Here is a 12,467-nt window from a genome sequence, read left to right on the forward strand (position 1 = left end):
GCCTCAGAAGCTGGCCCTTATAATAGCAGGCTTATTTTTTCCTTTAGTAACCTCTTATTTTAGTTCTTAAGATATGAAATATAAATAGATACGGCCTCCTAAGAAAATCCTAGCTAAAAGTTTTAATATATAATGTCTTTTTACTGTGCTAAGAAAGATAGTAAATGAAATTGTGTCACGATGCATTCTGAAAGACTAGCTATAGTCAGTTCAGTGCAGAGTGGAAAGAAAGAAAGACTGGAGCAATGATAAATTGGAAAGCAATATTGTGACTTGAAAAGCTACAGAGCGATCTTTTGACATTGCCTACAACAATTAAATTTATTTTAGAAATGACCCTTATTAAAATAATATCAATCAGAACATGATATTGCAATGTTTATATAACATTATCTGCGTTTATCTTTTTCCTAAATCAGGTTTTCTGAGTGTTTTTTTTTTCTTGCAAACACAGATTCCCTTTTGGGAGTCCTTCATGCTGCTGCCTTCCTCTCCTAAGACAAGACGGCAGCACCTAGTTCCTCCAAGACAGAAGACTATGAAATGACAGTAATTGTTTACAAARATTTATACAAGTTGGGGAATAGGTAGCTGCCTTTAATTGCAGCATCAAATAGGCAGCTAACATTGCTTGGGAAGTGAAACACTAACCTTTCGGAAGGCTGCAGCCTTGAGAAGTATCGCTGCAATGATCAATTACAAATCAATTCAACGTACCTGAACCTGCAAGTAGAAACTAATCAATTCATTCATGATTTTAATAGACCCTTGCAGCCACCACTGTGTGATTAAAGGATACATGTATCACAAAGTTTTAAAATTGATTGTTTTGCGATCAATTTTCATATAATGTACATTTAATGTACATTGTGAGGACTGATTGATGTAACAAGAACACAGATTTGTTTAATCTCCGTCACAGTTTGTGCCATTTTCACTCTTACGCAGCTCGTTCTGAAGGGCGCCTCGGGGAGGCGCAGCCTGGTGGCAGCGCTTCCRATCCTTTTTCTCAGGCTAACCTCGGACTGACGGGTTGAGGCCGGCAGCTGATCGCATAACACATTTTCTTCGGTCTCACGTCCTTAATGAGAGCTACATGTGAGCGTTGTATCTGTCRTGTCTCACTGTCCATCTGTCTGTTTCTCCAGGAGGTGATTTCCTGTCTTTTTTAAGAAAGAAGAAGGATGAGCTAAAAACCAAACAGTTAGTGAAATTTTCMTTAGATGCTGCTTCTGGTATGGCGTATCTTGAATCTAAAAACTGTATACACAGGTAAGTAATGTATTTATTTTCAGTATTGTAATTTTGATCACTTGAAAAGCCAGCAGGTTAAATTTATAGTGATGTTTAACATCAGTGGGAATCATCCCTACTATTTAAAAACAGGCTACTTCCCCCCCCCCCCTTTTTCTTTTATCTAGGAGATCATCACGAAGTTCTAAGCTACCCTATTCATTTGTGTAAAAGAATGTACTACATTATTTGGGTTGTATAGTTTATTGCTATTAATATAAGTTAATAACGATTTATTTCACCACAATAATTTGCATTATAAGGAACGTAAATCATACAGCGACACTGAATCATGGTAAAAAGCAATCTTGGCAGGTTAAGACTCTAAAATTGAGAGATATACATGTATAGCCAATACAGAAGTCCAGGTATGTTTGCAATGTGTTCAGGGAAATCCACTGATACGTCAAATCATAAAGGAAGGGAGTGTTTATACAGGAGAGCGTGTACTCCAGTAGATCTTGGAGTTCTGTGTGCTAAAACATTATTAGTTGTCTTGACTGCTTGTTTTATTTTCATGAACACATGAGATCAGAACGGGCACTTCTGGTCTAACATTGATCCAATAACTAGACTACAACATTTATGAGGATAGTGAAAATCTATTTTCAAACTAATTTTTACCACTTAAACTGAACTCTTAAGACTCATTTACATTATCTCTCACTGCATCAAGTATTCTCCTCCAAATAACTTCATGGTGGTTTGTGAATGAATTGTATTGTGATTGACAGCTTATGATAATGGTTAATGTCTTTTCTTCAGTTGCTTTTTTTTTCCCTAAATTATATTTTGGTGAGGTTTTGTTATTGTTGCTTGTTTCTTAAGAATACATTTCAGAGCAAATGTCTTGTGTAGCGATGCCTTATCGTATGAGGGTTTCGTTGCGATGAGTTTAGAAAGCTGAATACAAATAGGTCATGCAGGACCGAAACCAGGAAAAAGGTCTGTATTCTAATCTCTAATTTTGTTACTGCCAACGATCTGTCAGTGCATACAGCCTGGGTTGCACGTACAGGGAGGCTCATGAAAAAAAAAAAACTTACAAAATCCTCACAAAAATGTTTATTATTATCACAGGTTATCATAAAAGGTATCACAGAGAGTTACCCCTTTCCTTAAAGGCAGAAATAAAAATTTCAGTAAACTTACTCTGAAGAAAACTGTAGTATCCAAATGCAACAAGTAGTCAAATAACAACTTAAGGAGCACTGCTTGCTTTCAGGAAACACAGAAGCTAATACATTGAAATAGGCATTTCACTGTTATTTCAACAATCTCATTTTCTGAGAAACTAAAGATATTTTAGATCTTATATATCTATTATGGCATAATGCATGTTTATTGTATCAACAAAAATTTTGAATCAGGATGGTAAACAGTCAAATTTAGTGATTGCAGTAGTAATGATATGGTCACTATATAATTACTAATTTTTTTCTTTTTTAAGTTACTAACAGAGGTTAGTTGCCAAATGCTCACTTTGTCGAATTTTAAAATGTGTTTCTCCAAATGCTAAATTGCATTATATTAGGATTCTCATACACAGAAGTCTTCTAGGTTTGTTCCCTGTTTGAAATGAGGAGTTTGGACACTTGTCCAGAATTTCTGGTCCCGCTGTGGAACAGCTGGAGATAGCGGTAGTATGGAAATGCTGGATACGTCTGCCACAGAAGCACAGAACCTGTGTTTATTGTTGSGTACTTTGAACCTGTTGCACACTAGTAGACACAACATTCTGGTACTATGTTGCAAATATATTAAGAATGACAGATAACCCCGAACTGTCTGGTGCTTCGTAAGCAAGTTCTTGGGTGTTTAATACTCACAGCTCCATTGGYGTTTCAGCCCCTCTCCTCATCTGAGCACTGTAGGGGCACCTGCGTGATGGTAGAGTCTGTACAAGGAATATAGGAGCTCTTGTTCCCCACTTTGTGGTCAGTAAGACGAAGATGCAGTCTAGTCTTGGATAAATTTAACGTAAGAGGAAGAACTACCCTTGTGAAAAAGGAGTGCAGATTTTGAAAGAACAAGAAATTCTTGGGTTTTTTAAATCAGAAAATTCATCAACTAAAAATGTTTCTTTTAGGTTGAAAAGAATTAAGAAAATGGATTAAGAGTATTCTTTATTTTAATTAAAATTCAAAAGGCTTTGATTACTACTTTGGGTTAAAAGGGGATTTTAAATAATATATATTTAGAAATGGTTTCTGCTAGAGAAGCAACTGGGCAGACAGACCCTATGCCTTGTGGGAACACTCAGAAGMAGCAGCAAGTGATTGCTGTGGGTGACTCCCTGCTGCAGGGAGGCACCTGTCTGCTGGCCTGACCTCTTGTCTGGAGAGGTTTGCTGCTGCCAGGGGCTCAAATACAAAATGTAATGGAAAGCCTGCCAAGGCTTGTCCATGCATCAGACTGTTAGCCTCTACTGCTCTTTTAGGTGGGTGCTAATGATACCAAGGGCAAACTGGAAACCATCAAACAGGATTTCGGAGCTCTGGGGATGGTGGTCAAGAGTCTGGGAGCCCAGGTCATTTTCTCCTCAAGAAATTTTCTCTCTTCAAGCTCAAGAGCAGTGCATCCCTATGAATAAGAAGTGAAGCAAAGAGGGCAGGAGACCTGCCTGGATGAGCAAGGAGCTCCTGGCAAAACTCAAACAGAAGAAGGAAGTATCCAGAATGTGGAAAAAGGGACAGGCCTAGGGGAAGATAGGAACATTGTCAGAGTATGTAGGGATGCGATGAAGAAGGTTAAGGCCCATTTGGAATTGGTCTGGCAAGGGATGTCAAGGACAACAAGAAGGGTTTTTCAAATACAAGTGGAAGTAAGTGGGAGACTAGGGAAAATGGGGGCCTACTGCTGAATGGGATGGGTGCCCTGGTGATGAAGGATGCAGAGAAGGCAGAATTACTGAATGCCACCTTTGMTTCAGTCTTCACTGCTAAGGGCAGCCCTCAGGAATCCCAGCCTTGTCTTGGAGACAAGAGAGGGTCTGGAGAAAGGAAGAGTTTCCCTTGGTCAAAGAGGATTGGGTTAGAGATCATTTAGGCAAACCTGACACCCACAGATCCATGGGCCTTGATGGGATGCACCCATGAATGCTGAGAGAGCTGGTGGATGTTGTTGCTAGGCTCCATCATCTTTGAAAGGTCATGGAAAGCAGGAGAGGGGCCTGAGGACTGGAAGAAAGCCAGTGTCACTCCAGTCTTCAAAAAGGGGCAAGAAGGAGGACCCAGGCAACTACAGGCCGGTCAGCCTCACCTCCATCCCTGGAAAGGTGATGGAACAGCTCATCCTGAATGTCATCTCCAGACATACGGAGGAAAAGAAGGTGATCAGGAGTAGCCAGCATGGATTCACCAAGGGGAAATCCTGCTTGACCAATCTGATAGCCTTCGACAATGGAATGACTGGCTGGATAGATGAGGGGAGAGCAGTGGACGTTGTGTACCTTGACTTCAGCAAGGCTTTTGGCACTGTGTCCCATAGGTAAGCTCAGTAAGCGTGGGTTAGATGAGTGGACAGTGAGGTGGATTGAGAACTGGCTGAAAAGCAGAGCTCAGAAGGTTGTCATCAGCTGCACAGTCTTGTTGGAGGCCAGTAGCTAGTGGTGTCCCCTCGGGGTCAATACTGGGGCCAGTCTTGTTCAACTTCTTCATCAGTGACCTGAATGAAGGGACAGAGTGCCTCCTCAGCAAGTTTGCTGATGCTACCAAGCTGGGAGGAGTGGCTGACACACCCGAGGGCTGTGCTGCCTTTCAGAGAGACCTGGCCGGGCTGGAGAGCTGGGCAGAGAGGAACCTCCTGAGGTTCAACAAAGGCAAGGGCAGAGTCCTGCACCTGGGGAGGAATAACCCCATGCACGAGGACAGGCTGGGGGCTGGCCTGCTGGAAAGCAGCTCTGCAGGAAAAGACGTGGGAGTGCTGACGGACAAGTTGACCCTGAGCCAACAACGTGACCTTACGGCCAGGAAGGCCAGTGGTATCCTGGGGCGCATTGGGAAGTGTTGCCAGCAGGTCGAGGGAGGTGATCCTGCCCCTCTCCTCAGCCCTGGTGAGGCTGCTTATTGAGGGCTGTGCCTCTCCTATGAGGAAAAGGTGCGAGAGCTGGGGAAGCTCTGGAGAAGAGAAGACTGAGAGGGGATCTTGTCAAGTTATCAAGTTCTATAAATACCTTAAGGGAGAGTGCCAAGGGGATGGGGCTGGACTCTTTTCAGTGGCCCAGCRACAGGACAAGAGGCAACAGGCACAAACTGAAACACAGGAAGTTCTGTCTGAACAGAAGGAAAAACAACTTTCCTGTGAGGGTAACGGAGCACTGGCAGAGGCTGCCCAGAGAGGTTGTGGAGTCTCCTTCTCTGGAGATATTCAGAACCCGCCTGGATGTGAATCTGTGCAATGTGCTGTAGGTGACCCTGCTTGAGCAGGGGGGTTGGACTAGATGATCTCCAGAGGTCCCTTCCAACCTTACCTATGTGATTCTGTAATTGTGTGGGTTGCAATAAAAAGGAAATTATTCTGCTTCCATGCTATGCTGCTTCTTTTTTCTTTTTCTTTTCTTTTCCTTTTTTTTTTTTTTTTTGCAGTACTGCTTTTTTGTTGTTTTAAAGATCTCTTCAGATCCCTTATGTGTTTTTTTTAGTCATTTAGGTAACTTATGTAGTGGAATGTGCGTTTGACTACTTGCTCTTAAAGTGAACCTTAAGACTACTCAGCAGCTTAATAAAATGATTTTTAACGCCACTGTTTAGTTGTAGCTGTGCTAGCTATACTTAACCTTTATATTTTAAAGTTATTTTTAAATCCATGTGGGCTTTTTAAAATTGCCAACTGAATCACCCTTTTGCTTAGTCTTTCAGCAATTGGGCCGGTGCACCAACTAATCTGCTCTTTATTTTGTCTTTATTCATGTGTGCTATGGTGTTTCAGTAGGTTCAGGTACAAAGTTTGAATTTATCAGGCTTAGAATGGTTGATGCGCGTGAGTGATTGTTTCGTCTGCATTTCCATCTCTGCCGGGTTCCAGGGATCTGGAGAGCTTTCTGCTCTCTCTTTGTTCTGGTTAAAGAGCAGAAATGAGTGGGCTGAAATAAAAAAGTTGCATAAATAGATGTTATTAAAAGAAATAAAAAGAGTAGCTAAACAAATACAGAAGTATGCAATTATTTCATCTCTCTTTAATTAAACTGAGGTTGAAGAATTGTTTCTTGCATTTCATTTTTACCACATGCTATTGTTTCATTTGTCTTTTTTCCATTTTTCCRTTAATTAGAAACACAAGATTAGCATAGAGATGTGATAATCTCAATTGGTTTGATAAGCATTTATAACTGATCTTCTTTTCCAATATTTGATTGCATGTGTTGAATTCATTTGTACGTAATTTGTTTTTAGTTTCCAAACTAATCTGGTGGTAGTACAGGAGAAAAGCTGCAGCTACATGATTCAGATAATTTGAATAGATACTTTTTTTTCACCTTTCCTTACACAGCATCTTCTCATAATGAAAATAATTCAAATTATGATAAAACTTAATTGAAAAAAAATCAGTATTGGTAGAAGCAATTAGCTTTTGAATTCTCTTTTTTTTTAACATTTGATAGTACGACCCCTTAAACCAAGTGGACAGGTTTTGAAAATATTATTTTTGTGTGCAGATTTTGCTCTAGCTATATCTGCACATCACACATATATGATTCTAACTGTAAGTAACAGAAATTTTTTTTTCAGTTATTTAATTTGCTTATTCATAATATTTTGTACTCAATTTCACTCTTACTTGAGAAACAGATCAATTTTTCCCTTGTTGAAGGGCTTTTTTACAAACAAATTAAGAGTGTATTTTTAGAAACAATTTAAACAAAATTCAAGATGCACTATAAAGAGTGTGCTATAATAAAGCTGGAATCTTAAAAGTAATCAATTGATAAACATTCCCAATGACAGTTCTGCACTGACATTAGCAGCAATAGCCTTCAACTATTCATGTGCTAAATGTAGCATAAATGTAGTATTGGATTTAAATCACTTATTTTCTGTCTATGCACCGTATGCTTGAGATGTGAACAAACAGGAATCAAGATGTATTCCTTACTCAGGTTTTTGTTTCGTTCAGTAAAGTTAATGTTCTGGAAGTCTCCCATATCCTGAATTAAAGAGGATGCGTTCAGTGGTGGGATCATCATGTTCTGTAGTCCACTTCTTCCATGTTTCATTCATATCACTACTGCTTGGTTTTGTCTTTGTGCAAATAAAGTATGTTTTAGCCTATTTTCTAGTCATTACAAACGCCATATAAAAGGCGGCTGGTTTAGCTTCAAACTGTGAAATTCTGGCTCCGTGGATGTCAATTCAGAATTTTTATTGCTTTCATTAGATATATGCACTATTTATATTCATTATGTATAAATTACTATGAAAGCATGTTCCTTGTTACTACGTAGTTTACGTGATCTGCTTGGCTCCCAGAACTCTTTTCTTCTCTTTAATCTGGTAACTGCTAATGTAAAGAATTTTGGAAAGAGGGATTCAGAACTTTTTCCTAACCAGGAATGCCCTCAGCCCTGGCGTAGGTAAGTAAGTTATTCTTTCCTTACTTTGGGTCTATGAACGTTTTATTTCTGCCTGGGACAATGGTTCCGCTGCAGCAGAAAGAATGGAAAGCGATTCTGCACAGCTCAGTGTATTGGGAGGGATCTGACCCTCGGGGGGCAGGTGGTGATGATTTGAAGCCCAAAGCTGAGCAGGCCTGCATCCTACGAGGAGAGAGCAACCCACTGGCTGCATTTCTGTGCCCAGTCCAGCRGCAGATAGCAGCGAGATGCATGGATGTGCCTGCACCTCTTTTTGATGGGTCCCAGCAGGTCAGTGCTGCCCAGAACAGTTGTTTTGGTTCTGTTCTGAAATACCTGATTCTCCTGAGGCAGAAGGAGTCTCACTGAGTATCCCTCCTGGGACACATAGTGCTTAAAAGTTGGTGTTGCAATACCTAAGATCTTTATTGTAGTTTCTGTGATTTTCTGTGGTGGTGGCGACTRTGGAGAAAGACTGCATTTCTGCAGAATGAGTTTGCCTTTCTATCAACTGGATATCATTAAGGTTTATTGTGCAGGCAGTAATTTCTTATAAAATGGTATCCACTCTTATCATTCATAAAATTCCCTGAGGAAGTATTGAGGACTTTATAAAAGAAAGCATTAATGGAAGAAATACTAAATTTATGACCTTATTTGTACTTCTTTTGAGAGGTATTATGCAAACTTAAGTTTTAAGATTTATTAATCTTAAGATTTATTAGTCTTTTCTGTCCATATACTTCTGTATACAGTCATTGTCGTTAATAGCTTTTTACGATTCATTCAGAACTGCATGTGTAACATGAAATGACAGTGCAAAATTCCATTTCTATACCTTTTTTCCAGAGATAGAAAATGTTTAATTATTACTGAATCAAAATTCTGTACCATTGGTGGTTAATAATAATAGTTGATCATGCTTCAGCAAGTAAATCTTTTAAAGAATTATTGTCAGTGGTATGGTTGAAATGGCAGATAAATGTAATGAATAATCATAACTTATTCATAAGCCTTTCTTATAGGATGATGTCTCTTTCATATAAAAGTGTTTCAAAGCATAATGGTTTTTACAGTGTGAACACTAAAAATCATTTCTATTCTATTTAAAGCTAAAATCACAAATGTGAACTTTGGAGGAAGAACTGCTATTTTGTATTGGTCACTCACTTAATACAGGCATGTTGTTTAAAATGGGGAGGGTGGAAGTGTCCTAAGAAACTTATTCACTATCATCAGATCTATAAAATAAATTTTAATCAAATTTTGAATTCGATGCTACATTACAGTACCCTGTATTGAGCTTTTATTTCTTACTATGTATATCATTTATGAAAATTTGTGTTGCCTGTTATCTAATATCACTAAAACAGGATTTCCACTGACTTTTTTAGATGATATTGTACATTGCAGATTTTACACAGGTTATTATCTTTTATCTATAATTTTATCTATTAATCATACATATTAATGAAAAAATATTACAAATACATAGTATTTTTGTGGAGAAATGACCTAGACTTGCAGCAAGTATGCAGGAAGGCTGTATAAGCCCTCCTTCTCTTTGTAGCTGTGCTGGCTGTGGTAGCTGAGGAGTAGTGGGGATTAGCACTTTCTGAACAAAATAGATCTGGAGAGCAGCTCCTGGGACTCCTAGGAGTTGCTAGGCAAATTAAGGTGCTGGTGACTGTTGAGGGTGCAGTGGCCCTACTCCACTCTCCAGGAGGCTTGGCAATCTGTTCCCAGTGTGGGGGGTGGCACAGCACCCTTCCAAAGGCTACACCACATCATCTTCTCTGCTGATGCTCTCCCAAGGCRTTTGGTGTCTTCAGCCTGTCTCCATGCCCCAACAGTGCAGTGCCATTGATGTAGTCTTATCTGTGCAAGCCCCTTAATTTATTAGTAGCTAAGAAAACTACATTCCAGACCCTAACATTTATTTTAAACAAGAGTTAAATAATGCAACTGTAAGTGCTTTGCAGTGCTCCAGGAAGTTATTTTTAATAGTTTTCTGACTACAGTGTGTGCTTTGAAGTGTGATACTTCCAACCGTGGAATGACTAACATGGTAGTCATAGATAGTTGTCATTTAGGAGGAAAGAGAGGCAGGTGAACATGGTTTCCTTTCATTGCTTGCAGTACACCAGTGATTGGAGTACCATATAGCAGGTTTCCATTTTTAAAAATAGATGTACTTATAATTCTTACCAGGAACTATTAATTTTAAGCACTTGATTTAAAATGATGCTGTCAATAGACTGTCCTGCTTAGGGAACAGCTCAGCAAAGCCACATTTCATTTTGTTTCTCTTCCCTTTATGAGCTCTCCTTGTAGCGGCTGTGTCTCTAATTGAAMAGATTGTTCTTCTGTTAATACAGTTCCAGTTTGGTTATTTCCTCACCATTTGAGCTACTGAGTTAGATAATTCCTACTTTTTCATTAATCATTTTAATCCTCTGGTGGAAAATTTTTCACCTTCTCACTCAACTTACTTCCTTTAATATTTCTTGTACAAATAACATGAAGAGCCAAACAATTTCGTATGTGCTATCTGAAGCATTTTAACTTGTGGCTGCACTGCAATCTGTATGTAAACCAAAGCATGCATGCTAAGTTAACATCTTAGTTTAAAGTTCATACACTACGTAGCAACATGAATCTCTTGAAATAGATTATGTGATGCACATCTAGTGAATATAAAATTCAAGAAAATTTCTCTAAATATTTTCATGTTTTAGCCTTAAATTTCACTTTCATAATTGATTGTATTTAACTAAGTTCAATAGCTTAAATGCAGGAAGATAATCATCGTCTAAAACCACTTTTTATGTAATATGTTTGCTTTCTATGTAAGGCAGTTTGTACTACTCACAACACCCCATCCTTTTTCAGGGCTTCCTCCCACTGAAGGCTATTTCAGCAGAAAAATCAGTCATTACTTATAGGACCATGAAGTCAGTCTCCCCACACTTTAGAGGAAAAAGACTTTGAAGTATATTCTAGGTGGAGGCTTAAGACCTTCTATTTAAGAAATTATAATGGCTTTATTAAAAGTTTAAATTAGTGCCTCTGAGATTCTTCAGTTGTAGTGGAAGATTGGTTCATGCTTCTCAACCTGCAAAAAACCTTTCTCTACAGATAAATCTGACCTTCTCAGCAAAAGCGTCTTGGTTTCACCGCAGGGCACTATCTTTATCAGGGTTGCCCTTTAGTCTTTTAATGGTTTTGAGGGCCTTTTTAAAGATGCTGTTGCTAATTCTAAGTTCTCTAAATCTGAACTTTACCTGATTCCTACTAATGCAACTGGAATTAATAGATGTCCCCATAAGGATGCTAGCATTCCTTTCTCCGGATTATTTCCATGACAGTCAAAGCTCATTATGCATGCAAAAACTTTTGGTCCCAAACTAGGTTTGGTTAGCTATATGACTATATATATACATATATATATACATATATAGCTATATGACTTCCTATGGCAAAGTTTTGGATAACCACGTTTCATAACCACGGCTTCAGATTCTGTGCCCTTGATCTAATGGTTGAAAGTCTGCTACATAATGCTCATGCAGGTCTCTGCMCTGTATCTGTACACTGGTGAATAATTCTGCGTAACATTTGCCTTGGAATGTCCTTTCATTTTCACAACCCTGTCTAGAGTGGTAATATTAGTCAGATGCTCTTTTAGCTCAGAGAGGTGAGTCACCTAASAACAAGCAGAAGTTACAGGAGCTTGGTTCTGACAGCTCAGAGTTGCCAGACATGCTTGTCATTTCTTCCTTCTGCTCATCTTCAGGCAGCATGTTCAGATAGTCACAGATGGCATTATCCACACTTTTTTCATTGGAAGGCAAGGAAGTGCTAGTTTGGGAAAATGTTGTAATCTCAGTCTTTCAGAATTGTGGCTTCCCAGACAATAATCTTTTTTTCCTCAGAGATGAGCAGAAGTGTCTAAAATTCTTCTCCGATGGAGGCCAACTTCTGGACCAGTAACAAATGCATTCTTGATTCCAGTCAGAAGCAAGAATGCACACCTTCTGCACAGCTCCCTTCATTGGTAAGACAAGACCAAGGATCAAGTAGCTTTTCCAGATCTATTCTGACCCACATGGTTTTCTTTTCAGCACCTTCAGAGTCTCCAATTTTCGCTTATTTCTATCAGTTAGATACTATGAATACTCATTACCAGACTGCCTAAATGCAGCAAGGCTTTCAGAGCAGGAATAAAGTTACTCCTCCATGTGAGAAACGTGCTAAAAATAGCAGAAAATAATTCAGTGGGTCGGCTTACCTGTTTAGATTTCTTGACTGTTGGTCAGGAAGACTGCATTCACAGAAGGGTTGACATTCAAAGAGATCTCCGGAGGAGATCATCTAGTCCACCTGCCCTGCTCAGGCAGGGACACCTACAGCACATTGCTCAGGACTCTGTCCAGACAGCTTTTGAATGTCTCCAAGGAAAGAGACTCTACAACCTCTCTCAGCAGCCTCTTCCGGTGCTCTGTTACTTTCACAGTAAAGACGTTTTCCCTTAAGTTCAGACGGAACTTCTTGCACTTCTGTTTGTGCCTGTTGCCTCTCATCCTATCCCGGGGCACCACTG

General features: G+C 39.3%; 1 protein-coding gene across 3 annotated transcripts in view; it reads left to right on the forward strand.

Moving 5' to 3' along the window:
* The window catches only part of FER (FER tyrosine kinase), a 163,203-nt gene that overhangs the window by 123,149 nt on the left and 27,587 nt on the right, over positions 1 to 12,467 (forward strand). For all 3 annotated transcript variants that reach the window (XM_085305337.1, XM_085305339.1, XM_085305340.1), the window contains one exon: positions 1,149 to 1,272. In XM_085305337.1, the coding sequence (XP_085161463.1) occupies positions 1,149 to 1,272 (124 nt within the window). The remainder of the gene's footprint in view (positions 1 to 1,148; positions 1,273 to 12,467) is intronic.

Source organism: Rhea americana, unplaced genomic scaffold (assembly GCF_003343005.1).
Source record: "Rhea americana isolate MKP2758 unplaced genomic scaffold, rheAme1 scaffold_22, whole genome shotgun sequence".
Classification (NCBI taxonomy): Eukaryota; Metazoa; Chordata; class Aves; order Rheiformes; family Rheidae; genus Rhea; species Rhea americana.